Source organism: Carettochelys insculpta, chromosome 32 (assembly GCF_033958435.1).
Source record: "Carettochelys insculpta isolate YL-2023 chromosome 32, ASM3395843v1, whole genome shotgun sequence".
In the NCBI taxonomy this organism is placed as follows: Eukaryota; Metazoa; Chordata; order Testudines; family Carettochelyidae; genus Carettochelys; species Carettochelys insculpta.
The window spans coordinates 5,925,969-5,953,574 of NC_134168.1; the positions used below are offsets into that span (position 1 = coordinate 5,925,969).

General features: G+C 54.2%; 2 protein-coding genes across 2 annotated transcripts; one reads left to right on the forward strand and one right to left on the reverse strand.

Annotated features, from left to right (window-relative positions):
* Window positions 1–1,068: 1,068 nt before the first annotated feature.
* Window positions 1,069–4,400, forward strand: LOC142004625 (mast cell protease 3-like). The gene is made up of 5 exons (XM_074982243.1): window positions 1,069–1,132; window positions 1,689–1,839; window positions 2,972–3,107; window positions 3,195–3,458; window positions 4,236–4,400. Exons 1-5 carry the CDS (start codon window positions 1,069–1,071, stop codon window positions 4,398–4,400), a joined length of 780 nt encoding a protein of 259 aa, XP_074838344.1.
* Window positions 4,401–16,063: 11,663 nt separating this feature from the next.
* On the reverse strand, window positions 16,064–26,942 carry LOC142004425 (cathepsin G-like). Its single transcript, XM_074982080.1, has 5 exons — window positions 26,869–26,942; window positions 21,304–21,451; window positions 20,821–20,956; window positions 18,287–18,541; window positions 16,064–16,537 (listed from the first exon to the last, which is right to left on the reverse strand). Exons 1-5 carry the CDS (start codon window positions 26,930–26,932, stop codon window positions 16,391–16,393), a joined length of 750 nt encoding a protein of 249 aa, XP_074838181.1. The 5' UTR covers window positions 26,933–26,942; the 3' UTR covers window positions 16,064–16,390.
* Window positions 26,943–27,606: the final 664 nt, after the last annotated feature.

A 27,606-nucleotide genomic window follows, 5' to 3' on the forward strand; every position in this document is an offset into this window, starting at 1 on the left:
GTTTGAGTGGAGAGGGGGTGGACTCTGGGCACCCCAAAATTTCTGCACACCCATGACCATGGCTCTCCCCCACTCTTGGGGTAAGGGGTCACTTGCTTAGCATCATAGATTTCAAGGACACAAGGATCATCGAATCTGACCTCTCTCTCCCTCAGACCAGAGACCTCCCCACCATACATCCTGGAGCAGGTCTTCAAAAAACCGTCCAAAATAGCCAACGATCCTCCAGGACTCTTGGTAAAATGTTCACGACTTAATTTACTCTTTGCAGACGTCCTTTCAATGACAGTTGACTTCCACCCCCCACACCGCCCCGGTCCTTTTATTTTTTTCTTTCCCTACTTCCCGCGATACATTTACCCTCTTTGCTCATTTCTTCTCCAGAATGACCAGGGTCTTTCACACACAAGCTCAGTCCCTACGTCTTCAAGGTGCTACAGACAGACTTGTTCTTGTGAAGCTACAGTCAGACGCAGCTTCGTCTCGGAGGCTATTTCCCAGCAGAAGCTTGTCACAGAGAATGCCACATCCCCTTCGCGCTGAAACCCTCCCACCGCTGTTGCTGTGATGGGACCTGTGTCTTGTCTGCCCTGCCACAGCGAGCCGCCACCTGAGCCACAGTGAGAAAGATGAAAGGGCCCCGTTCCCACCCGCTGTTGAGATCAGTCACTGTCACCCACAATGCTCACCACAGAGGAGCTGAGTGGGGACTAAGCCAGCTGTTAAGAGCTCCAGATGTGCCCAGCTGTGAGCCAGCAGCTGGAGCATCCAGATATCCTGTTAGACCTGCTCCACCACCAGGGTCTTCTCTGTCCACCATCCTTGAGACCCACCTGTGAAGAACCCAGCCAGTTCTGCAGGCTCCCCGGTTACTGGGTTGATGTGGGACCTGGCCTGCCCCCAGACCGTGCGGTTGGCTGTGGTTGGAAACGGAGACGCCTGAGCCCTGCATTGAGATGAGCATGTGGGTGGCCCTGAGGTTTCCTGCCGACCCTGAGCCCTTCCAAGCTGTGTCTATAAAACCCGCAGGCATCAGGCAGATGTACCGTCACCAGCCTGCCTCCGAACATGCAGGTCCAGAACTTCCTCTTGCTCCCCATGGCCCTTCTCCTGCCCCCCAGGGCTCAGGGTGGTGAGTACACCTGGGAAAGGGGGCCCCTGGGGCTTTCGGGTTGAATGGGAGCTCTGAGGAAGGGGGCTTAATGGGTGGTACACACAGACCTCCTGGTCTAAGAGGTCAATAGGGGGGCTCCAGGCGGGGGCTCAGTGAGTGGCACCTTTGAACCCTTGGGCTAAGGGGCTGAAGGGAGAGGGTGTGAGGGATGCTGGAAGGCACCTTGAGAAGTCATCGAGTCCAGCCCCCTGCCCTCATGACAGGACCAAGAACTGTCTAGACCACCCCGGGAGATGTCTAAATAACCTGCTTTTAAATATCTCTGGCCATGGAGATCCCACAAGCTCCCCAGGGAATTTATTTCAGGGTTTAGCCTTCCTAGCAGTCAGGGAGGTGATGGCTCGGGGAGGGTGTCCTCCACATCTGGACAGCAGCTCCCAGGAGGGCATGCAACGGCCAACAGCTCCAGCAGCTGCCAGCTGAGGGCCAGGCACCTCTGAACATCTGGGACGTGGGGTGGCCAGGATCAGGGCAGCTGCTGAGAGCCCTCACTTTGTTTCTCCCTGGGGTCCAGGGGAGATCATCGGAGGCCGGAAAGCCAAGCCCCATTCCCGACCCTACATGGCCTATCTTGAAAGAAAGCTCTCCAACGGCAAAGAGCAGAGATGTGGCGGGTTCCTGGTGCGGGAGGACGTGGTGCTGACCGCTGCTCATTGTGCTGCAAGGTAAGAACCCACCTCGGCGTTCTGGTCTCTCCTTGCACCTGGCACCCAGGTGTCCATGGCTCCTGAGGGAAGGGCATCCCATCCGCCAACTGGGTGGGAATCCACGGTGCAGAGCCCCAAGAGGTTCAGGGAGGCAGATGTCCAGCCCCCACCTCACCTGACCAGTCTATTTCTCACTAAAGGACAAATGGAAAAATAATGTCCAACAGCCCAAGAACGAGTTCATCCATATTGACAGATGAAGTCTTTGTGATTCAGGAACTTCATCCAATGTCACCTCTGGATGTTTCGCTAAAGCGTTATGGGCGTCCTTGGAGGCATCGACCAATCCACCAATTGTAGAAGAAAAATAAATATAATCACCCCAAAGGCAAAATCCTGCAGAACCCCGATTGAAGTTTAACCACATTCCCATGCACAGCACCCCAATGAACATAAACCCCACACTCTTCAGCACAGTGCCCCGACCCAACCTCCGCCCCCTTTCAGCAGCACAGCACCCCCAACCCACCTCCAACCCTCTACCTACAGCACAGCACCCCCAAACCCAACCTCCACCCCTCTGCCTACAGCCCAGAACCCTCGCCCCAACCTCCACCCCTCTATCTACATCACAGCACCCCTGACCCAACCTCCACCCCTCTGCCTACAGCCCAGCACCCTCGACCCAACCTCCACCCCTCTACCTACAGCACAGCGCCCCCAACCCAACCTCCACCCCTCTACCTACAGCACAGAGCCCCCAACCCAACCTCCACCCCCTACCTACAGCACAGCGCCCCCAACCCAACCTCCACCCCCTTCTTACAGCTCAGAGTCCCCGACCCAACCTCCACCCCCTACCTACAGCACAGCGCCCCTGACCCAACCTCCACCCCCTACCTACAGCACAGCACCCCCAACCCAACCTTCACCCCTCTACCTGCAGCACAGCGCCCCCGACCCAACCTCCACCCCTCTGCCTACGGCACAGCGCCCCTGACCCAACGTCCACCCCTCTCCTTACAGCACAGTGCCCCCGACCCAACCTCCTCTCCAGAGAAAGGCAATCTCCTCCCACTCCAAATCACAGACAGGGTTGGCATTGGTTCCTAAAACGTCTGTTCTACTCTGATTCCTGCATGTATTTCAGAGAGATCACTGTGGTTCTCGGGGCCCACGACATTAGTCAAGAAGAGGAGACCCAGCAACGAATCTCTGTGCAGCAGCAGATCCCCCATCCTGACTACGACAATAAGTCTTTTGTGAATGACCTGATGCTCTTACAGGTATCTGCCCCATAGGCTCCAAGTGCCCAACCTTTCGTGGTCCATCTCAAGGTCGGATTATGACCCCTCCGCTCTCCCTTCTTTCAGCTTGAAGAGCCGGTGGAGTTAACCGATGCTGTGGGCACTATCAACCTGCCCAGGGCTCGCCAGCAGGTGGATCCAGGTTCCTTGTGCAGTGTGGCTGGGTGGGGCAGGACCAGCCTCTACAAAACCACCAGCATCCTCCATGAGGTGGAGCTGGAGGTGATGTCAAATAAGACTTGCCTGGCTGACGAGTTCATCCAAAGCCGCTACAAGCCCTCCCACATGATGTGTGTGGGGGACCCTGATGAGAACAAGGCATCGTTCTGGGTGAGCACCCAGCCCCGGGGAGGGGTGGTTCTGGGTTGAACCCAAGGAGCCCAGTTAGATAGAGGTCCAATTAAGGTAACCTTCAACTGCCAACACTAAGACTTACATCTGTCTTTCCTTCTACCCATCACCGTCCAATCTATCTATCTATCCCCATACACCGTATCTATCTATGTATTTATCTGTCCCTGTACACCGTATCTTTCTCTCTCTCTCTCTATCCATCTATCTATCCCCATACACCATCTCTATCGATCTATCTATCTGTCCCCATACTCCGGATCTATCTATCTATCTAATCCCCATACACTGTATCTATCTATCCATCTATGTATTTGTCTGTCCCCATACACCGTATCTCTCTCTCTCGCTCTCTATCCATCTATCTATCTATCTATCGATCTATCTATCCCCATACACCGTATCTGTCTATCTATCTGTCCCCATACACCGTATCTATCTATCTATCCATCCCCATACACCATATCTATCGATCTATCTATCCCCATACACTGTATCTGTCTATCTATCTGTCCCCATACACCGTATCTCTCTCTCTCTCTCTCTCTATCCATCTATCTATCCCCATACACCGTATCTATCTGTCTATCTATTTATCTATCTATCTGTCTACCTCTGCATCCCCGTCTCTCTTTCTCTCTCTCACTTGATCGCTCGCTGTGTGCACCTTGCAACTGGATATAGAGCAAGTCAGATAGCAGAGGTGACCAGACTGCTCTGAGCTCCTGTTCATCTTGTACCCACTTCATTTCTCAGGGTGACTCCGGGGGCCCCCTGGTGTGTGCGGGGACGGCCGAGGGCATCGTGTCTTTTGGGAAAAAGAATGGGTCCCCCCCGAGGGTGTTCACCAGGATATCCACGTACATCACCTGGATCAAGAGCAAACTGAGGCGTCTCAGGCGCAGGGGAACGGCACTTTGAAGGACCTGACCCTTTCCTTGAAGGGGGAAGGGTTGGTCTGGGGTTTGGGGCTTTCTGAGTTCCACAGAGCGTTGGTGCCGAGACCAAAGAGTGCTTCAATAAATGCCCCGCTTTGTACATGCCTCCTGAATCAAACTCATCTGGAACTCTCTTCGGTGGATGTTCATGTATGTTGTGGCACCCTCTAGCCATGAGCATCCTGCCCTGCCATCCCGGACTCCTGGGTCCCATTCCCCAGCCCTGTCTCTCCGAGGAGCCGTGGGGCCCCCTGGAGGGTGAGCGTCCTGCACTGAGATCCCAGACGTCTGGGTCCTATCCCATACCCCAGTCTCTGCCTCCCACGGGATGGGCACTCTGGGGCTTCCTTGGGACCAATGCCCTGCACAGCTGTCCCAGTCTCTTTCGCTTACACCATCTGCAGCACCAGACTCCCAGACGCCAATTTAAGAAGTCGGGACTCGGTCTTATGCCCCCCTCCTTTCTGCTCCTCTCTCCCGACACATGTGAAGGTCCAGGAAGGGCAACACTGTTCCAGCCTCAAGTATGGTATAGGTGGAGCTTCTAGTCAGGTTTTGTTATGCTTGAGCTCGGTCGGTTTCCCCTCTCTGCTTCACATGGCTGGGCATGGAGGTTGTAATCATAGAATCCTGGGGCTGGAAGGGACCTCAGGAGGTCACTGACTCCAGCCACCCCATGTCCAAAGCAGGATCAACCCCCAACTAAATCATCCCAACCAGGGCTTTGTCAAGATGGGACTTAAAAACCTCTAGGGATGGAGATTCCACCACCTCTCTCCAGGGCTTCACTGCCCTCCTGGGGGAAGACCTTTTCCTAATATCCAACCTACACCTCCCTCACTGTAACTTGAAACCATTGCTCCTTGTTCTGCCATCCCTCACCACTGAGAACAGCCTTTCTCCATCCTCTTCAGAGCCCCCCTTCAGGAAGTTGAAGGCTGCTGTCAAAAGCCGTGATTACCACCTAGTCAGGAAGAAACAGATGGATGCAAGCGGACAGACCACATGCTCGTGTTTAGAAATGACCCCGCTTGTTTCTGAGTCACTGGTAGCTTGGAAGAAAATGCCCCTCAATGCCGACAGAGCAATGTCCTAGCAGAGAATGCAAAGGAAAACGAGTTAGTTGGCATCTGTTACAGACCGTCACACCTCGCTGGAGGACAGGATCAGAGAACCATAGCACACCAGAGCTGGAAGGGACCTTGAGAGGTCATTGAGTCCAGCCCCCTGCCCTCATGGCAGGACCAAGCACCATGGAGACCAACCCTGATAGACGTCTGTCTAACCTGTTTTTAAATATCCCCAGTGGTGCAGATTCCACAACCTCCTGAGGCAATTTACTCCCGTGTTTAACCACCCTGACAGTTGTGAAGTTTTTCCCAATGACCAACCTAATCCTCCCTTTCTGCAGTCGAAGCCCGTTTCTCCTTGTACGATCCTGGGAGACCAAGGACAACAATTTTCCCCTCCTCTTTGTAACCCTCTTTTAGGCACATGAAAAAGGTTATCACATCTCCTCTCAGTCTTCTCTTTTCTAAACTAAACCAGCCCAGTTCTTTCAGTCTTCCCTCACAGCCCATGTTCTCTAGACCTTTCATCATTCTTGTTGACCTTCTCCAATTTCGCCACATCCTCCTTGAAATGTGGTCCGTCTGATTTTGTTGACACCTACCTAAGGCACCAGCTAGATTTGTGAGCACTTGTTTATAACAGATAGAGGAAAAAAAATCCACGTGCCCTGACTGGGATGATTTCGTTGGGGTTGGTCCTGCTTTGAGCAGAGGGTTGGATTTGATGACCTCCTGAGGTCTCCTCCAACCCAGTGATTCTGTGTCCTAGGGCCAGCCTCTTGCATTTACCATTGCCTGGCCTTCCCCTTCAGGGGATAATTCCTTCCTAGTCAATGCATCTCTGGATTTCACTGCTCATGTTGATCGTTCAGTACCCAACTCGTTTTTTTATCCTAGAATCATAGAATACCAGGACTGGAAGGGACCTCGAGAGGCCATCGAGTCCAGCCCCCTGCCCTCATGGCAGGACCAAGTACTGTCCAAACCATCCCTCATAGACATCGATCGAACCTATCCTTAAATATCTCCAGCAATGGAGATTTCACAACCTCCCTTGGCAATTTATTCCACTGTTTGACCGCCCTGACAGTTAGGAACTTTTTCCTAATGTCCAACCTAAACCTCCCTTGCTGCAGTTTAAGTCCATTGCCTCTTGTTCTATCCTCAGAGGCCAAGAAGAACAAGTTTTCTCCCTCCTCCTTATGACTCCCTTTTAGATACCTGAAAACCGCTATCATGTCACCCCTCAATCTTCTCTTTTCCAAACTAAACAAGCCCAATTCTTTCAGCCTTTCTTCACAGGTCACATTCTGTAGCCCTTTAATCATTCTTGTTGCTCTTTTCTGGACCCTCTCTACTTTCTCCACATCTTTCTTGACCTGCGGTGCCCAGAACTGGACACAATACTCCAGCCGAAGCCTAACCAGCACAGAGTAGAGCGGTGAATGACTTCTCGTGTCTTCTTCACAACACACCTGTTAATACATCCCAGAATCACGTTTGCTTTTTTTGCAACAGCATCACACTGTTGACTCATATTTAGCTTGTGGTGCACTATAACCCCTGGATCCCTTTCTGCTGTAGTTGTTCCTAGACAGTCTCACCCCACTCTGTATGTGTGAAACTGATTGTTCCTTCCTAAGTGGAGCACTTTACATTTGTCCTTATTAAACTCCATCCTTATTATGTCCTTATTATACTTCATTTTTATTCATTGCTGGCTGCAGAGCAGCAAGTGGAAGGCAAGAGCCTCATAGCAGGGTGGAGCAGGGCAGATGGGAAATCCAGGATCAGCTCCAAGGACTGGTCTCCTATCAGTTCAGCCCTGCCTTTGCTGTGGTCCTGCCTTCCTGGCCATGAACCTGGATCTCAATGCTAAGCCCCTAATTTGGATGCTTATAGTTTGGGGAATGCCCGTAAGGAGCCATGGGCGTGTGGGGAAGTGAGACGATAGGCGGAAGAGGGCAGACTCAGCCCTTTACCTGAGCATATCCATGGGATAGTGAAGAAATTGCTAGCAGGGTTCAGGGCTGCGAATTCCTCATGGTCGCCTGTATCCAGGGGGTGAAGAAAGACACTCTTGTGAACACCGCCGGAGGGGTCCCATCTGGAGATGCCCGAGACACGATGCCCTGGGCTTTTCCCCCACACACCAGGGGGCTGCCAGAGTTACCTGGTGGAATGGAATGAGAGATAGATCAACCCCAGGTTGTAGCTGCACCTCCACATGCCCAGCACAGAGAATCAAAGCATCCCTCCACCTCAGCCTTCACAGCCGTCAGGCTTCTTCCACCTCTGGGAGAAGCAAAGTTCTTTTGCCAACAACTTCTATATCCCTGAGCCCGCCAGGGCTTGTTCTCCGACTCTGCAACTCAGCTGCAACACCAACAGGCTCAGACACAAGCATTTGCCAAGGACCCCCAGAAGGTGAGAGGAGGAGATTCACCTGGCTAGAGCTTTTCTCCTCCCTTGGGTGCCCCGCACACAGCAGGGTCTTGGGGTTATAGTTGGCACACAGGTTTCCCTTGGCCACATCCAGGTCCACCTCCTGCAGGTGGTCTGCCCTCGCCCCGTGAGCTGAACTTGTCTGTCCCCGGTCGGCGACATGACATGTGGTCCCTGGACGCATGCGCTCGAGGGAGAGGGGAAGGAGGATGGGGCTTATGCATCCATTGAGGGGGGCTCTGTGCTTGAGATAAAAACAGAACAGAGACCAGGGTCAAGCTGAAGGTGAGAGTCAACAATGGGCAGAGATGTTCCCATAGACCAGGAGAAAAACCAAAGCCAATGAAAGTCCGTAAGGTCACTGGAGGCGGGGTGATGGGATGGGGCGGTACCTGCAGCAGTGTGAGGTCACAGGGGGCGAGGTGATGAGATGGGGGCGGTACCTGTAGCAGTGTGAGGTCACTGGGGGCGGGGTGATGGGATGGGGGCAGTACCTGCAGCAGTGTGAGGTCACTGGGGGTGGGGTGATGGGATGGGGTTGGTACCTACTGCAGTGTGAGGTCACTGGGGGCGGGGTGATGGGATGGGGTTGGTACCTACTGCAGTGTGAGGTCACTGGGGGCGGGGTGATGGGATGGGGTTGGTACCTACTGCAGTGTGAGGTCACTGGGGGCGGGGTGATGGGAAGGGGGCGGTACCTACAGCAGTGTGAGGTCACTGGGGGCGGGGTGATGGGATGGGGTGGTACCTACAGCAGTGTGAGGTCACTAGGGGCGGGGTGGTGGGATGGGGCGGTACCTACAGCAGTGTGAGGTCACTAGGGGCGGGGTGGTGGGATGGGGGCGGTACCTACAGCAGTGTGAGGTCACTGGGGGCGGGGTAATACCTGCAGTAACATGACATCATTATTTTTGGTCTGGTCATCATAATCCAGGTGGGGGTACGAACACTTCACCAGGATTTCTTGTCGGCTCCGTTCCGGTCGGCTAATGTTATGGGCTCCCAGGTAAACAGTGATCCTACTGCAGAAACCAAGAGCGACACTTGGTGATCAGGGCGAGATCGTGTTGGTGGTATGGGACGGGCACGTGTCTGACCCATAGAGAGATCTACCCCAAGAGACACTGGAGACGTCATTTTGGACTCAGCATCTGGCCAGTAAAGAGGCATAATAGTCACCGACCCTTTCTAGCTCAAATCCCCCCCCAGGTCTGGAGAATGTCTTGCTCAGGGGCTGGGAAATGGGCCAGGAGACCAGGTCCCTCGAACAGAGCTGGCTGCAGACCCTCTTGCGAGGAGATGGGCTTGCTGAGGTGGGATGGGGCACGGCATGAAGGACCTTCCCCTCAGGTGGGTATTGCCCCAGCACAAAGCATCCCCCCAGAGACATCATCGGCCCCTTGGCGTGTTCCCTTGAGCTGCTTCACCGCCTGTTGTCATCCTGGTCCCCTGCACCCCAGTGGCTCCTCCCTGGCGAGGTGCAGCCCAGAGCCCTGCAAAGTGGTCCTGGTGCTGTGAGCCCATCTCGGCCCTGATCCGCGCAAAGGACCAGGTGACCCTAGTCAGCATCACTGGCCATAGCCCCAGCGATTTCCCCAGCTCTGGGACTGTGCCACGGTTTGCTGAGATGCGCCAGTGACTCCTGAGCAGATCAGACCCCTGGGCTCTGCTCTCCCAACCCGTCCTACCCTGCAACCTACAATGGAGCGAGAGCACCCAGCCCCCCATCACCTGCTAACCCCTTCTTGCCCCGACATTCCCGCGACAGAGGCGCTTACGCTCCCCAGCAGTGAGCGGCCGTCAGCACGAAGTTCTCCTTCACCAGGAACCCTCCACAGCTCTTATATTCCTCTCCATCTTGAATCCTGAGATAGGCCATGTAGGGCCTGGAGTGGGGCCGGGCTTCATGGCCCCCGATGATCTCACCTGGGGGGATACCAAGCTCGAGCAAAGATCATCGTTGTCTCCCTCGGCCAAGCAGGTGCCGAGTTCCCCATCCCGAAGGGAAGTCCCAGCCAATTCAATCCACCTCCCGTGGTTCTCACCTGGGCTCCCTCTCCCTGCAACCCATCCCCCGGCTCAGCTCTGCCCCACACTGGATACCCCGTGGGGCCAGAGGGCAGCTCTCCAGCCCTGGCCTTCTGGGTGGGGAATTAGCGCCATACACAGGTGGAGTGGGGCAGTAGTTACCCCATCTTTAGCGAATGGCTTTGGGGTCTCAGATCTGCTGCTAATCAGGGCAGGCGGCTCCCAGCTGGTTCTGGGGCAGGAAATGGGACAGAGGGTTTTGCTCCTCTAGTGTAACCTGGAGGTGTTTGCACCATCCCTAGGGGTGACTGATTTATTTAGGCGGCTTTTCTTAACATGGGCTGTGGCTGCCTCCCATGGGTACAGCGCCAGGTGGGGCCATGCGCCCGGTCCTGCAGGGTTATGTTCACCCGCTACTGGACGGCGATAAGTTTCATACAAGCTACTCCCAGTGAGGTTTCTCCCAACCCTGGTTTCTGCAACTGTGCTGTCTCGGTTCCCTTCCGTCAGATCTCGTCCCTAGACCCAGGCTGTTTCCTTTGTCCTGCCCGGTTTTCATTCGTGTGTAAAGAAACAGGGAGAGATCATGGAGGGGGCTGCTCCCCCTCCGCCTGTAGCTCTTTATCATCCATGAGAATCACCTACAACCGCGGTGGAAGAGAGAAAACATCTGTGTGGATGGGAACCCCCGGGTGTTTCATCCACTCCATCTTCCCCGCCCAAAAACGACCCCGAAACATTTGGTTTTGTTGGTACCTGGGTGAGGCGGCAGCTGGTTTATTCATAGAATCACAATGAAGCTGGAAGGGACCTCAAGAGGTCATCAAGTCCAGTTCCTTGCCCTCAAGGCAGGACCCTCTAGACCACGGCTGAGAGGTGTCTGTCTAACCCGCTTTGAAACATCTCCGATGATGGAGACGCCACAACCTCCCCAGGTAACTTAGTCCAGCATTCGAGCACCCCGGCAGTTGGGAAGTTTATTCCTAATGGCCAACTTAAACCTCCCTTGCTGCAGTTTACGGCCGTTGATCCTTGTCCCATCCTGAGAGGCCCAAGAAGAACAAGTTTTCTCCCTCCTCCTTTTAATCCTCTTTGAGGTATTTGAAAGCACCACCATGTTCCCTCTCCGGTTGCTCTTTTCTGAACAAAACCAGCCCAGTTCTTCCCCTCACAGCTCATGTTCTCTGGACCTGGCCTCAGCCTTGCTGCTGTTCTCTCCACCCTCTGCAGCTTCTCCCCGTCTTCCCTTAAATGTGGGGCCAGAACTGGACACGAGCCCCACGGAGGCCGCTCAGCGCAGAGCGGAGGGAAAGAATTGCTGCACCTCTGGTTCAGCCCCTGCCTGTGGTTCTGTGGTGGGGGCAGTGGCTGACAGTGACGGGTGGGAACGGGGCCCTGGGGTCTGTCTCAGGGTGACTCAGCTGGCGGAGGAGTGAGGCTGAGACCCATTCACAGCAGCCGCAGCTGGAGCATTTCAGAGAAGCCTCGCGGTGGGGCTGTGGCCACCCAGCGGGGTGGTACTGCAGCTGAGACCACTCACTGTGCAGCACCACAGGGGAAATGATGCAGCAAAGTTGAGGAGAGAACCCAGGAGTCCTGGCTCCCAGCCCCCCGCTCTACCCACCAGCCCCCACCGCCCTCCCAGAGCTGGGGAGAACCCAGGAGTCCTGGCTCCCGCCCCCTGCTCTACCCACCAGCCCCCACCGCCCTCCCAGAGCCGGGGAGAACCCAGGAGTCCTGGCTCCCAGCCCCTGCTCTAACCATCAGCCCCCACCGCCCCCCCACAGCCGGGGAGAACCCAGGAGTCCTGGCCCCCAGCCCCCTGCTCTACCCACCCTCCCAGAGGCACGGAGAACCCAGGAGTCCTGGCTCCTGGCCCCTGCTCTAACCACCAGCCCCCACTGCCCTCCCACAGCCGGGGAGAACCCAGGAGTCCTGGCTCCCGGCCCTGCTCAAACCACCAGCCCCCACTGCCCTCCCAGAGCCGGGGAGAACCCAGGAGTCCTGGCTCCCAGCCCCTGCTCTAACCACCAGCCCCCACTGCCCTCCCACAGCCGGGGAGAACCCAGGAGTCCTGGTTTCCAGCCCCCACTCCCTGACCAGAGCTGGGAACAGAGCCTTGGTGGATAACTTTTCTTCGGAGGTATAGTGAGTTTGTCAGGTCTGAGATGGAATCACAGAATCCCAGGGCTGGAAGGGACCTCAGGAGGTCATCTAGTCCAGCCCCCTGCTTCACGCAGGATCAACCCCCACTAAGTCATCCCAGCCAGGACCTTGTCAAGCCAGCACTTAAAAACCTCTAGGGATGGAGATTCCAGCACCTCTCTAGGCAACACATTCCAGTGCTTCACCACCCTCCTGGGGAAGTAGTTTTTCCTAATATCCAACCTACCCCTCTCCCTCTTCAACTTCATAGGAGATGGGACTGGCTCGTTTTGGGCAGTGAACACTTGGCCAGCTGGTACCAATGCTAAGCACAGGGACGAGAAGCCAGGACTCCTGGGTTCCCTCCCTGGCTTTGGGAGGACAGTGGAGTCTAGTGGTTAGAGTAGGAAAGGGCCTCCCAGGTTCTTTCCCTTCTCTGTCGGAGGTGACAGGTGCGGGATACGCTGCTCAGAGCAGGAGAAAGGAAGGGGCTGGGAGCCAGGATTCCTGTGGCCTGGGACAGGTGAGTATTCCCAGAAGTCTACATGCAATCAATGGCCAATGCCCTTCATAACCTGAGCCCCCGGTGGGGATGCAACCAGGTGACACCTAGAGGTGAGAAGGACCATTCCTCCTCCCTTGTGGTGGCCTGGACCTCTCTGTGGTGGATACAAACTCTTACGCATCCAGAAGCATCTGCGGGGCCATTTCCTGCCATGCTATTAAAGCCTTGGAAACAAGGAGTAAAACTCTGAACCGAGCATCCCTCCCCTCCACCTTCCTCGTGTCCCCTTGATCCTTCCTGAATGGGTTACAATCACTGACCTTGACCTGGGAGTCATCCCACCAGGTTCCAGTCGCACCAGCAAACTGATGAGCTGTTCTAACCCCTCTGGTTTGTACGACAGGCTCACAACAACAGTGGTGTCGAATCGTAACAGAGAGGGAGCTGTGCTAGTCTATATACTATCAAAACAAAGAAGCAATCCAGCAGCATGTTAAAGGCTAACAAAATCATTTGTTAGGGGACGAGCTTTGGTGGGACGGACCCACTTCAGATCATCGCCACACCGGAAAAGACGTGCCAACAATGCCCAGTTGGACAGACTTCAAACTCTCTCAGACAAAGAGTTAACGGGCACAAAACAGGCATAGAAACACTCCTGAGCCCCAAACCGGTCGGCCGGAGTTTTAATGGAGTGGGCCGTTCCGTTGACGACCTGGAGGTTTGCATCTGACTGAAGAGGAATCTTCAAAAGAGATTGGATAGAGAGGCTGCTGAACTCTCTTTTATACCCAAATTCGACACATTCACATGTGCTTTGCACCGGGGTGGGAATTTTTTAGGTCATTATAGGGGCTCCTGTGCATACTTGGCTTAATCTAATTCTTGACTGTCCTCCCCTACCCCTCTGCTCTCTGATTTGCTCGCCTTGATAATATTTTCCTGATTTGTCAACCTTGATTAGTATGTTTGGTTCCCTGGGCCTTAAATATCGAGTCTGTCCTGGTATGTCTATGGGCTGAAGAAGTGGGTCTGTCCCACCAAAGCTCATCACCTAGTAAATTATTTTGTTAGTCTTTAAAGGGCTACTGGACGGCTTTTTGGTTGTAATGGTGCAGAAGCAAGTCAAGAATTCTATGTGTTTCATGACCCTGGACTGGTCATCAGCCACCAAGAATTGGTTATTTGAGGTCAGAAAACTCTCTGGTTCGGGTTGCTGGGTGGTGAACAATACCTGTTTCAGCATGAAGTCCGCCTCTCTGTCCTCCCACCTCATTCTCGGTTGGGAGCGGAGAGGACAAGGTTGTCCATGATGTCTCAGAGCTCATGAGGTGGCTTTGCTCATGGTCTGGAAGAATCCACCGAGGTGTGAGGTGTTCTGGCTGGGCGCTGTTAAAGCTCAGCACCCAAAGGAAAACAAGACCTGTGCTGTGACCTAATTCCTTCCTCTCTTTTACCTTCCCCTTTGACAGGTATTTTAACCCCCTCTTGACCCCTTCTACCAGCCTGTCCCCACAGAGATGGATACCCGGAAGAACTTAGCAATGGCCTTGAGAACAAAACTCCACCCTCGCTGATACAGTTGGCAGATAACACACTAATCGGGAGAGCCGTAGGTACTGAAGAGGACAGGTCGCTGCTGAAGAGAAATCTTCATCCTTCTTTCAGCACAGCTGGGTGGAACAAATAATGTATTGTAATATGGCTACTCATCTCGCTAGCTAGCTAGTTAGTTAGCTATCCCCATACATAGTATCTATCTATCGATCTACCCCATACGCTGCATCTATCTATCTATCCCCACCCACCATATCTATCTATCTATCTATCTAACCCCATACACTGCATCTATCTATCTATCCCCACCCACCATATCTATCTATCTATCTATCTAACCCCATACACTGCATCTATCTATCTATCTATCCCCACCCACCGTATCTATCTATCTATCTATCTACCCCTTACACTGCATCTATCTATCTATCTATCCCCACCCACCATATCTATCTATCTATCTATCTAACCCCATACACTGCATCTATCTATCTATCCCCACCCACCATATCTATCTATCTATCTATCTACCCCATACACTGCATCTATCTATCTATCCCCACCCACCATATCTATCTATCTATCTATCTACCCCATACACTGCATCTATCTATCTATCCCCACCCACCATATCTATCTATCTATCTATCTACCCCATACACTGCATCTATCTATCTATCCCCACCCACCATATCTATCTATCTATCTATCTAACCCCATACACTGCATCTATCTCTCTATCCATCCCCACCCACCATATCTATCTATCTATCTATCTACCCCATACACTGCATCTATCTATCTATCTATCCCCACCCACCATATCTATCTATCTATCTATCTAACCCCATACACTGCATCTATCTATCCCCACCCACCATATCTATCTATCTATCTATCTACCCCATACACTGCATCTATCTATCTATCTATCCCCACCCACCATATCTATCTATCTATCTACCCCATACACCGTATCTATCTATCTATCTTTCTATCTATCCCCACACACCGTATCTATCTAACGATCTATCCCCATACACCATATCTATCTATCTATCTGTCCTTCCCCCTACACCATATCTATCTATCTATCCCCATATCCTGTATCTATCTATCTATCCCCATCCCCCATAGCTATCTATCCCCATATCCCATATGTATCTATCTATCCCCATACACCATATCTAGCTATCTATCCCCATATCCTGTATCTATCTATCTATCCCCATCCCCCATAGCTATCTATCCCCATATCCCATATGTATCTATCTATCCCCATACACCATATCTAGCTATCTATCCCCATATCCTGTATCTATCTATCTATCCCCATCCCCCATAGCTATCTATCCCCATATCCCATATGTATCTGTCTATCCCCATACACCATATCTAGCTATCTATCCCCATATCCTGTATCTATCTATCTATCCCCATCCCCCATAGCTATCTATCCCCATATCCCATATGTATCTATCTATCCCCATACACCATATCTAGCTATCTAGCTATCCTTCCCCACACACTTGTCTCTCTGTGTCTCATACAAAGCTCCATCCATTCTGTGATCTCTTTTCGCTGTGCACCGAAATTGCCTTCTTCCATCCAACCTCCCCCCGCCACTCTCCCTTCCCACTCCCAGCTTCTTTCCTGCTTTAGCCGACCGCGCCAGCACGTGCCGGGCTCAAGCGCTCTCTTTCCCTGAGCGGATCCACAGGGACCTGCCGGGAGCTGAAATGTTGACGAGTGCTCGGTGGGTGGGTGGATGGGGCCACTTCTCCTGTCTCCACACACGGCCATTTTAACTGTACATCCCCCACCCCCTACTCAGAAGAGGGCAGGGGGGTTTGGTAACCAGCGAGTCGTTCGAGACCCCAGCAGCTGCTGCAAAAAGCCATTTAATGCATCACAAGCCGCGCGTCACCCGCAGAGCGGAAAACCCTGCACATTTTCCTCTGCTGTCTTCAGAGACCCTCACACAGGATGTGGTCTTTTCTGTCTCAGAGGCACCAGCTACGTTCCACCACACAGAGAGGGGTGGGTTGGCTGAGGAAGACGGGACCTGGGGCCTTTCCCCGCCAGGGGGTAAAATCTGCCGTCTGGGCACAAGACTGTTGTGGACCATAACTTGCTGAGTAGCTGGGTCCAGACTTAGAGAGAAGTCTGACCCCATATTTCCAGAAGCAGGATGCATAGCAGAAGACCGAGCGCTTGGTGTGGCTACATTTCTTTCATGGTCTCCATGATCCAGGAAAGAAAGTGGGAAATCCGAGTGTAGACAGCAGGAGGCTTGATACTCTTCCGTTTGCTCTTGGAGACGATGCCCTCGGCCACTCCATGGCACACGAGCGGGCCTCCAGAATCGCCCTGTCCCGGAACAAGTGGAGACACAAGTGTAAACCCCAGTATCACACCTGTCCTCCGTGTGCTATGAAAACTGGCTGATGAATATAGCTAACTCAATGAAGCTTTATGGGAAACCAGGTTATGTAGCGGTTGGGGATCAGTGCTGCCATCTGCGGAATGGGTATATTTTATTTTCGTGCATGTATCGCTCTGGTGTGTGAAGTTAGAAAGTTGTGCGTTGGGTTGTGCAGCGTTAGAGAATGTGGTTGTGGGCTTTATTACCACACTGATGGGGCAGGAGAGGTCTATGGGGTGTCCAGGGCAGCTTGTGCACCTTTATCCCCACCTGCAGCTCCAAGAGGCTGTAGCATGCAGTGGCCACGCTCTGATAAACCGCTTCGACAGGCGGGCTAAACCAGGTGAGGGTGGCCGGCAGGTCTGAAACCTGGGGTGAGACAGGGAATTGCCTGTCCCAGCATGCAAAGTCAGCCCCGGCAGACTGAGTGGATGAGATCGATAGCAAGACCCGACGACCAGGAAGGCGGTTCTGCAATGCTCTGGAAGTGCAAAGGGCACGGCAAGGCACCAATGCCGGCCCGGCCATCCACTGCAGCCTGGGAAGTCCCAGCCAGGAGGACTTTTTGTACCACTGGAACCCAGCTTCTGAGGTCGAGAGAGTGGAGCTGCCCCTGTGCAACGGCTTTTCTACTTCAAACAGTCGCCCGCACAGGTTCTTTGCACGTTCTCATCAGACGGACCCGACGGACGACCTACGATGTGGCAGGTGAAGCAAGGCCTGGAGCAACTGCAAATTAGCCCTGACCATTAGGTAAAAGAGCAGGAAAGGGATCTTGGAGTTACCGTGGATAGTTCCTTAAAAACATCCACGCAGTGTGCAGAGGCCGTCAAAAAGGCAAATAGGATGTGAGGTATTATTAAAAAAGGGAGAGAAAATAAGACAAGGGGTATCTTACTGCCCCTATATAAACCTATCGTACGCCCACATCTTGAATATTGCGTACGGATGTGGTCTCCTCACCTTAAAAACATGTCCTGGTTCTGGAAAAGGTTCAGAAAAGGGCAACTAGAATGATTAGGGGCTTGGAACAGGTGCCATATGAGGAGAGGCTAAAAAGATTGGGACTTTTCAGTTTAGAAAAGAGGAGGCTGAGGGGGGACATGAGAGAGGTCTATCAAATTATGACGGGTGTGGACAGGGCGAATAAGGAGGAGTTATTTCCATGTGCCCCTCATGAAAGAACTAGAGGACACCAAAAGAAATTAGTGGGTAGCAGGTTTAAAATAATAAAAGAAAGTTCTTCTTCACTCAGGGCATAGTTAACCTGTGGAACTCCTCGCCAGAGGAGGCCGTGAAGGCTGGGACTGGAACAGAATTTAAGAAAGAGCTGGAAAAATTCCTGGAGGTTAGGTCCATCAAAGGCGATTAGCCAAGGGTAGGAATGGAGTCCCCGGCCTCTGATTGTCAGAGGCTGGGGATGGATGGCAGGAGACAAATCACTTGATCATTGTCTTCGGTACCCCCCCTCTGGGGCACCTGGCCCTGGTCACTGTCGGCAGACAGGCTACTGGGCTGGATGGACCTTTGCTATGATCCGGTGTGGCCGTTCTTATGTGCCAATAGGGAGGCGCAGGTGTCCTGGGTGAAAAGTTCTCAATCAGGCAACACCATGGCACAGGTCACCCTGCCAAGGACAGGCCATTGGGAGCACCAGCTGACCCCAACAGGAGCCCAAGGCCATCAAGCCTTACCTTATAAATTGACTTGTGAACATTGGGGTCCCCGGCGCACAGCATGGAGGAGGCATCATAGTTAAGGTACCGATTCTCGCAGATCGCATCAGGCATGACCTTGAGCTCAACTTCCCTCAGGCGGTCGGTTCGATCAGGCAGGCTGGTCTTTCCCCAGCCAGCCACGCTGCACGTGGTCGACAGGTTCATGCGGTGCCGACCCGACGTCAGACGAATCAGGCCCACCTCCCCGGTCAGACTGGCATTGCGACTCAGCTGGGGAAGCAAATGGGTGGGGAGTGAAAGAGGGAAGAACTGCAGAGGGAACATTAGCAGAGGGAAATAATTCAGAGACTGAAGATTCAAGGGGTGGAGTAAAGTAGTGGGAACCGTACCTGCAGCAGTGTGAGGTCACTGGGGGCGGGGTGATGGGAGGGGGCGGTACCTGCAGCAGTGTGAGGTCACTGGGGGCGGGGTGATGGGATGGGGCGGTACCTGCAGCAGTGTGAGGTCACTGGGGGTGGGGTGATGGGATGGGGCGGTACCTGCAGCAGTGTGAGGTCACTGGGGGCGGGGTGATGGGATGGGGCGGTACCTGCAGCAGTGTGAGGTCACTGGGGGCGGGGTGATGGGATGGGGCGGTACCTACAGCAGTGTGAGGTCACTGGGGGTGGGTTGATGGGATGGGGTGGTACCTGCAGCAGTGTGAGGTCACTGGGGGTGGGGTGATGGGAGGGGGTGGTACCTACAGCAGTGTGAGGTCACTGGGGGTGGGGTGATGGGAGGGGGTGGTACCTACAGCAGTGTGAGGTCACTGGGGGCGGGGTGATGGGATGGGGGTGGTACCTGCAGCAGTGTGAGGTCACTGGGGGCGGGGTGATGGGATGGGGGTGGTACCTGCAGCAGTGTGAGGTCCCTGGGGGTGTGGTGATGGGATGGGGGTGGTACCTACAGCAGTGTGAGGTCACTGGGGGTGGGGTAATGGGATGGGGGTGGTACCTACAGCAGTGTGAGGTCACTGGGGGCGGGGTGATGGGAGGGGGTGGTACCTACAGCAGTGTGAGGTCACTGGGGGTGGGTTGATGGGAGGGGGCGGTACCTACAGCAGTGTGAGGTCACTGGGGGCGGGGTGATGGGAGGGGGTGGTACCTACAGCAGTGTGAGGTCACTGGGGGTGGGGTGATGGGAGGGGGCGGTACCTGCAGCAGTGTGAGGTCACTGGGGGCGGGGTGATGGGAGGGGGTGGTACCTACAGCAGTGTGAGGTCACTGGGGGCGGGGTGATGGGATGGGGGCGGTACCTGCAGCAGTGTGAGGTCACTGGGGGCGGGGTGATGGGATGGGGGCGGTACCTGCAGCAGTGTGAGGTCACTGGGGGTGGGGTGATGGGATGGGGTGGTACCTGCAGCAGTGTGAGGTCACTGGGGGCGGGATGATGGGATGGGGGCGGTACCTGCAGCAGTGTGAGGTCACTGGGGGTGGGGTGATGGGATGGGGTGGTACCTACAGCAGGTGAGGTCACTGGGGGCGGGGTGATGGGATGGGGCGGTACCTGCAGCAGTGTGAGGTCACTGGGGGCGGGGTGATGGGATGGGGCAGTACCTGCAGCAGTGTGAGGTCACTGGGGGTGGGGTGATGGGATGGGGTGGTACCTACAGCAGGTGAGGTCACTGGGGGCGGGGTGATGGGATGGGGCGGTACCTGCAGCAGTGTGAGGTCACTGGGGGCGGGGTGATGGGATGGGGCAGTACCTGCAGCAGTGTGAGGTCACTGGGGGTGGGGTGATGGGATGGGGCGGTACCTACAGCAGTGTGAGGTCACTGGGGGTGGGGTGATGGGATGGGGCGGTACCTACAGCAGTGTGAGGTCACTGGGGGTGTGGTGATGGGATGGGGCGGTACCTACAGCAGTGTGAGGTCACTGGGGGCGGGGTGGTGGGATGGGGGTGGTACCTACAGCAGTGTGAGGTCACTGGGGGCGGGGTGATGGGATGGGGGTGGTACCTACAGCAGTGTGAGGTCACTGGGGGCGGGGTGATGGGATGGGGGTGGTACCTACAGCAGTGTGAGGTCACTGGGGGTGGGGTGATGGGATGGGGTGGTACCTGCAGCAGTGTGAGGTCACTGGGGGCGGGGTGATGGGATGGGGCGGTACCTACAGCAGTGTGAGGTCACTGGGGGTGGGGTGATGGGATGGGGCGGTACCTACTGCAGTGTGAGGTCACTGGGGGCGGGGTGATGGGATGGGGGTGGTACCTACAGCAGTGTGAGGTCACTGGGGGCGGGGTGATGGGATGGGGCGGTACCTACAGCAGTGTGAGGTCAGTGGGGGTGGGGTAATGGGATGGGGCGGTACCTACAGCAGTGTGAGGTCACTGGGGGCAGGGTGATGGGATGGGGGCGGTGCCTACAGCAGTGTGAGGTCACTGGGGGCGGGGTGATGGGATGGGGGCGGTACCTACAGCAGTGTGAGGTCACTGGGGGCGGGGTGATGGGATGGGGCGGTACCTACAGCAGTGTGAGGTCATTGGGGTGGGGTGATGGGGTCGAGTGGTACCTGCAGCAGCATGATGTCATTTTTTATGGCCTTCTTGTTGTAATCTGGGTGGGGGATCTGGCGCCGCACGGCGATTCTTTGCTGACTCCATTCCCGTTGCTTAACGTTATGGGCTCCCAGGTACACGGTGATGTTTCTGGAAAAGCCCGAAGCCCCCTTGGGCTGAGGCGTAAGTGGTATGGAGGTGGCGGGGTATGAAGGTTTCACCCCTGGTTAGTGACATGGAGGGGCCAGGGCAGTCTTGGGCAAAAGATCCCAGATTAAGCAATTGTCAAGGAAAATTGGGCATCATGGCGTCCATTTGCAGCTTTTCTCCAGCCCCTTCTATTGGTGCGAGCTCCTTCGCTTCCCCTTGGCCTCCCTCCTCCAGGATCTCTCACTCCCTGGTCCTTCTCTGCAACCTACAATGGAGCCAAGACTCCCGGCTCCCCCACCCATCCTAACCGTGACCTGCCCTGGTGTCCCCAGGAAAGAGGCTCTTACTGTCCCTGGCAGTGAGCGGCCGTCAGCACGACGTTTTTCGACACCAGGAACCCTCCGCAGTTAGACCTCTTGTCTCCATGTTGAATGCGGAGAAAGGCCATGTAGGGTCGAGAGTGAGGCTGGGCTTCATGTCCTCCGATGATCTCACCTGGGGGGACAGCAGGTTCATACAAAGATCCCCCTTGTCTCCCTGGGCTGGGTCCGATCTCCCCATCCCAAGGGGGAGTCCCTACAATTCTCCCTTTGGAGGTCCCTGGTCTTGAATCAGTGCCCCTTCTCTGCCCCACACGGGACGCTCATGGGGCTGAAGGGTAAATCTCCAGCTCCGACCTCCCTTGGTGGAGAATCAGGGCCACCCAACTCGGAAGTGGGGCAGTAATGGCAGGGCTTCGTGTTAACCACTTTGGAGAACAACAAGAAATCGTTCAGTTCCTTATAGACTAACAGATATTTTGGAGCGTACATTTTCGTGGGCAAAGACCCACTTCATTGGATGCAACAACATCACCCAGTACGGCACCGCCGGGTCCTTTGTGGAGGCTTCTCTATCTCCCTCAGCCCCCGGTGATCGGCCAGGACTGGGCCAAGACACCGAACGATTGCTCCAGTGGACAATTGCGGCTTTCACGAATAGACGTTTTTTTCTCAGAAAGCTTCAACTCACACCCCACCGACAGTGGTGAAATTGATTCTTTCTGCCCTCGTTGTACAGACGGTGAAACTGAGGCCAGACAAGTTTGAGGTCGGGGAGGGATCGCTCAGTGGTTTGACCGTTGGTTCGCTCAACACAGGTTTGTGAGCTCAGTCCATGAGGGGGCTATTTGGGGCTAATAGAGTTGAAAAAAAGAAGAACCTGTTTGGAACGATGATAGGTCCTGCCATGAGTGCCGGGTACTAAGAACATAAGAACGGCCATACTGAGTCAGACCAAAGGTCCATGTAGCCCAGTATCCTGTCTGCCAACAGAACCCAATGCCTGGTGCCCCAGAGGAGGTGAACGAAAGACAATGATCAAGCGATTTGTCTCCTGCCATTCATCTCCCGCCTTCGACAAAAGGCTAGGGGCACCAGACCTTACCCCTTGCTAATAGCCATCTATGGGCCTAACCTCCCAACATTTATCGAGCTCTTTTTTAAACTCTGTTAGGCTACGTCTACACGTGAAGCCAACATCGAAATAGGCTATTTCGATGAATAACGTCTACACGTCCTGCAGGGCTGGCAACGTTGATGTTCAACTTCGACGTTGCGCGGCACCACATCGAAATAGGCGCTGCGAGGGAACGTCTACACGCCAAAGTAGCACACATCGAAATAAGGGTGCCAGGCACAGCTGCAGACAGGGTCACAGGGAGGACTCAACAGCAAGCCGCTCCCTTAAAGGGCCCCTCCCAGACACAGTTGCACTAAACAACACAAGATACACAGAGCTGACAACTGGTTGCAGACTCTGTGCCTGCAGCATGGATCCCCAGCTGCCGCAGAAGCAGCCAGAAGCCCTGGGCTAAGGGCTGCTGCCTACGGTGACCATAGAGCCCCGCAGGGGCTGGAGAGAGAGCATCTCTCAACCCCCCAGCTGATGGCCGCCATGGAGGACCCAGCAATTTCGATGTTGCGGGACGCGGATCGTCTACACGGTCCCTACTTCGACGTTCAACGTCGAAGTAGGGCGCTATTCCCATCCCCTCATGAGGTTAGCGACTTCGACGTCTCGCCGCCTAACGTCGAAGTTAACTTCGAAATAGCGCCCAACACGTGTAGCCGCGACGGGCGCTATTTCGAAGTTAGTGCCGCTACTTCGAAGTAGCGTGCACGTGTAGACACAGCTTTAGAGTCCTGGCCTTCACAGCGTCCTCCGGCAAGGAGTTCCACAGGTTGACTGTGCGCTGTGTGAAGTAAAACTTTCTTTAATTAGTTTTGAACCTGCTCCCCATTAATTTCATTCGGTGTCCTCCAGTTCTTCTATTATGGGAACAAGTAAATAACTTTGCTGTATTCACTTTCTCCACACCATTCATGATTTTATATACCTCAATCATATCGCCCCTCAGCCTCCTCTTTTCTAGACTGAAAAGTCCCAGTCTCTCTCGCCTCTCCTCATATGGGACCCTTTCCAAACCCTTCATCATTTTAGTTGCCCTTTTCTGAACCTTTTCTAACGCCAATATATCTTTTTTGAGGTGAGGAGACCACATCCGCACGCAGTACTCAAGATGTGGGCGTACCATAGTTTTATACAGGGGAAGTAAGATATTCTTTGTCTTATTTTCTATCCCTTTTTTAATTATTCCTAACATCCGATTTGCTTTCCTGACTGCCGCTGCACACTGCGTGGATGTCTTCAGAGAACTAGCCACTATAACTCCAAGATCCCTTTCCTGATCTGCTGTCGCTAAATTTGCCCCCATCTTATTTCGGGCTAATATAGTTTAAAAAAAGAAGAACCTGTTAGGAACGGGGATAGGTTCTGCCATGAGTGCCGGGTACTGGATTTGGTAACCTTCTAAGTGCTAAGATGTGTATCTCCATGTATCTTTCCCTAATCCCCGATGCTCAGTTCCAACCACCGCTGCCTCAGAATCCCATCTCCTGGCTCAAAGACCCCACAGCGAGCCTGGACCGAGCTGGGATGGGACCACAACTATCGTGGGTCCCAGCCCTGTGCCTGAGCTCTGGGGCCAGCTATGCTGGCTGGGACAGGCCGTGGCAGCCAGGTCCCAAAGGAGAGGCCGTGAGCCAGCTGCAGCGCACTCCCCACCCATGCTCTGGAAGGGCAGGAGAAAGGCCGCAAGGAACAGGGCCAGGCTGAACAGCTGCATCAGCAGAGAGATAAAGGGATGGTACAGAGCCCCTGCTTCAGTCCTGGGCATTATACGGAGCAGATGAGATGAGAAGAGGCCAAACCCCAGGGGTACCTAACCTGCCGACTGGGACTGTCCACCCAGGACCGGCTGGGATAGAACAACACACTGGGCCGCCTCTCCAGCCACATATGCGCCCATCTTAGGGTGGGGTGGGGGTGGTGGCTCCTCCCTGCTTTGTTGTCCACCTCTCCTGGCTGCAGATGTGGTCCAGGTTACTGCCAAGGACCCTGGTGAGCTTCCTGTAGTAAGATGAGGGCCTGACACATAAGCCCATGGGTCACCGGCCTGGTGTGAGCCTGAGCCACAAAGGTCGAGACGTGGCGAACATAGAGCGAAGTGACGCTGCGAGCGAGAGGCCGGCCCTGCTCGCAGAATGCGGCAGGAAGAGGGCTAATGATGGGAAACACTAATTCGTACGAGGCACAGGCTGGAAGCCCATGGGAGAGGTGTTGCGAGAGGAACACCTCATGGGGAAACATCTTGGCAACAAGACAATCCCCTTAGCGAATGGCCCGACTGACCCAGGCTCAAAAATAACAACATGATGGACCAGGTGGTACCGGCATAACTTCAGATGGTGGCCACCGTGACGTCAACAGTTTCCACCCCACCATCAACCTTAGCCTGGACCAGTCCACACAAGAGATCCACCTCCTGGACACGACTGTGCAGATAAGCAATGCTCACATAACTACCACCCCGTACCGAAAACCCACAGACCGCTGCACTTACCTACACGCCTCCAGCTTCCATCCAGGCCATCCTACACAATCCATTGCTTACAGCCAGGCACTACGGTACAACTGTATTTGCTCTGATCCATCAGACAGAGACAAACATCTACAAGCCCTTGACCGAGCTTTCCTCAAGCTACAATACCCACCTAAGAAGTGTGGAAACTGATTGACAGAGCCAGACGGGTACCCAGAATCCGCCTGCTACAAGACAGGCCTCGCAAGGAAAACAAGAGAACACCACTGGCCATCACACACAGCCCCCAGCTAAGGCCTCTCCAGCGCATCATCAGTGATCTGCAACCCATCCTGGACAGTGATCCTTCACTCTCACAGACCTTGGGAGGCAGGTCTGCGCTCACCAACAGACAGCCACCAACCTGAAACAAATCCTCACCTACCATTATAAACCACAAACCAGTGACTCTAGGCCTAGAACCAGCCCCTGCAATGGTCCTCGCTGCCGGCTCTGCTCACACGTCTACACCAGTGACATCATCACAGGACCTAACATCAACCACAGCACCAGGGGCTCCTTTACCTGCACAGAGACGAATAGAATATCTGCCATCATGCACCAGCAATGCCCCACTGCCATTTACACTGGCCAGACTGGACAATCTCTCCGTAAAAGAATAGATGGACACAGATCAGACATCAGGAAGGGTCATGGACAGAAGCCGGTGGGGGAACACGTCCATCTCCCTGGACACTCAGTGGCAGATTTAAGGGTGACAGTCTTGAAACAAAGAAATTTCAAAAACCAATCGAGAGAGAAATCTCTGAGCTGCAATTTACTTGCAAATTTGACTCCACTAACCAAGGATTAAACAGAGACTGGGAGTGGCCGGCCCCTTCCAAACCCAGCTTCTCTGCCTGAGGTGTTAACGTCTCCACATTAGACTTCCAATGGGCCACATCCCCCCTACTGAGCTGACTTGTTTCCTCCTCTCTTGATGTATACCGCTGAGAATGGGCCATTTCCACCCTGACTGAATAGACCTTGTCATCTCTGGCCCTCCCTTTTCCTGGGACCCCACTCTTTCAATACGCCTCTAAAACCACCACCACTCATGCATCTGATGAAGCGGGTCTTTGCTCACGAAAGCTTATGCTCCAAAATATCTCTTAGTCTATAAGGTTCCACAGGACTTCTTGTTGTTCTCTACACAAGAGATCTTCCAAAAGAAGGTCTTCCAGAAGATCCCTTCCAGAAGAGCGTGTCCGTCAACCAAAAAGCAGATCGAAAGAGTGACCTGCTCTTTCGAAAGATAGCGTCCACACAGCCCCCGGTCTTTCAAAAGGACAGGTCAGGGAGCGAAAATGAAGACCGTTCTTTTCAAAGAAGAGCCTTGTGGAGCGTCTACACGTGTTTTCTTTGGGAAGACGCTTTGGAAAGGGGACGCGCGTCCTGAAACAGGAAAGGAGGACGCTTTTCGAAAGGCGCGCCACGTTCTTTTGATTTGCTCTTGAAAGAACGCCTTTCGTGACTAGACGCCCCATGGGCTTTTTCAAAAGAGCCCCCTTCTTTCAAAAAAATCCTTCAAAAGAACTGACCAGTGTCGATGCAGCCAAGAAAGTTGACTTGGTCTGGTCTAGGGGCCAACACTTGATCCTGTCATTGACTGAGCTGAGTCCCTTATCGGAGGTACCTATGTGTCATGGTTCGGTAGGCTCTGCGGACAACTATTACTGTACTTTGTTTGACAAGAAGCCTGGCCAGGTGCCTTCAGACCTGATCTGATTCTATCGTCTTTGGGAGGTCCCTTTGAAAATGTTACATTAGCCATCTGAAGTGAAGTACAAAGGAAAACACGCACACAACTGAACGGTTACACCCCTGGACAGAGCAAGATACTCAAGAGTACAGCCTGTCACCGGCCCCTAGACACCATCCGCAAGACCCAATCCCCGAGACCTCCCCATTCACCCCAAAAGGCCCGGGTCCCAATCCCAGTCGTACGTACCACCCTGAGCCCCGGTGGGCAGCAGAAAGGCCATGGAGAGCAGGAGAAACAGCTGGATGTGCATGTTTGGAGGCCGTGAAGGGACGGTGCCTCTGCCTCAGATCTGTGGACTTTATCAACTCGCTTGGAGGAAATCAGGGGCGGGAGAAATTCTCACGGTAACCCACATCCTCTTCTAGGGACAGGGTTCAGCTGACTTCATTTCCAACCACAGCCAATCCAACAGGCTTGGGGGAAGGACAGGCCATGCATCAGTCTGGCAGCTGGGTCTCTGCACGGCTGGATGGAAGGAGAAGACCCCGGTGGGGATGTGCCTGGCTGGGTCCTGAGCTGCTCTGCCCTCTGGCTCCCAGCTGGGCAACCTCTGGGGCTCTTACTTACTGTGCCTCCCCCCGGTTCAGCTCCCCGACTGTGTCTCAGCAGTGGTGTTTGGGTGTGGCGATGATGATCTTTGGACCCTGCTGTTTCTCAGGGCGGGCCAGAGACGAGCAGGTGGGAAGAGAAGCCATGAGCCACGATCGCGACGACCACCATGGGTGGGTTTCTGAGAAGCTCTTCCACCGAACCTGTGACCACACGAACATGATGTGGCAGATTTTGTGACCAGCTACAGCCGGGAGCGCCGACGTACAGCCCCACAGGGGAATGGCACAGCACACTTACAAGTAGACCCTGGAAGCTCTGGCTTGTCGCTCTTCTCCGTTCCCTCGCCCTAGCTCTGCTCTAACCACTAGCCCC

What these genes read in the sequence shown, in the direction of transcription:
- LOC142004625 (XM_074982243.1), top strand. Translation starts at nt 1,069, where the DNA reads ATGCAGGTCCAGAACTTCCTCTTGCTCCCCATGGCCCTTCTCCTGCCC. An exon ending in GCTGCTCATTGTGCTGCAAG is followed by an intron (nt 1,840 to 2,971) that starts GTAAGAACCCAC and finishes CATGTATTTCAG; the next exon opens with AGAGATCACTGTGGTTCTCG. An exon ending in ATGACCTGATGCTCTTACAG is followed by an intron (nt 3,108 to 3,194) that starts GTATCTGCCCCA and finishes CCCTTCTTTCAG; the next exon opens with CTTGAAGAGCCGGTGGAGTT.
- LOC142004425 (XM_074982080.1), bottom strand. Translation starts at nt 26,932, where the DNA reads ATGCACATCCAGCTGTTTCTCCTGCTCTCCATGGCCTTTCTGCTGCCC. An exon ending in GCCGCTCACTGCCAGGGACA is followed by an intron (nt 20,957 to 21,303) that starts GTAAGAGCCTCT and finishes GGGCTTTTCCAG; the next exon opens with AAACATCACCGTGTACCTGG. An exon ending in ATGACATCATGCTGCTGCAG is followed by an intron (nt 18,542 to 20,820) that starts GTACCACTCGAC and finishes TTGCTTCCCCAG; the next exon opens with CTGAGTCGCAATGCCAGTCT.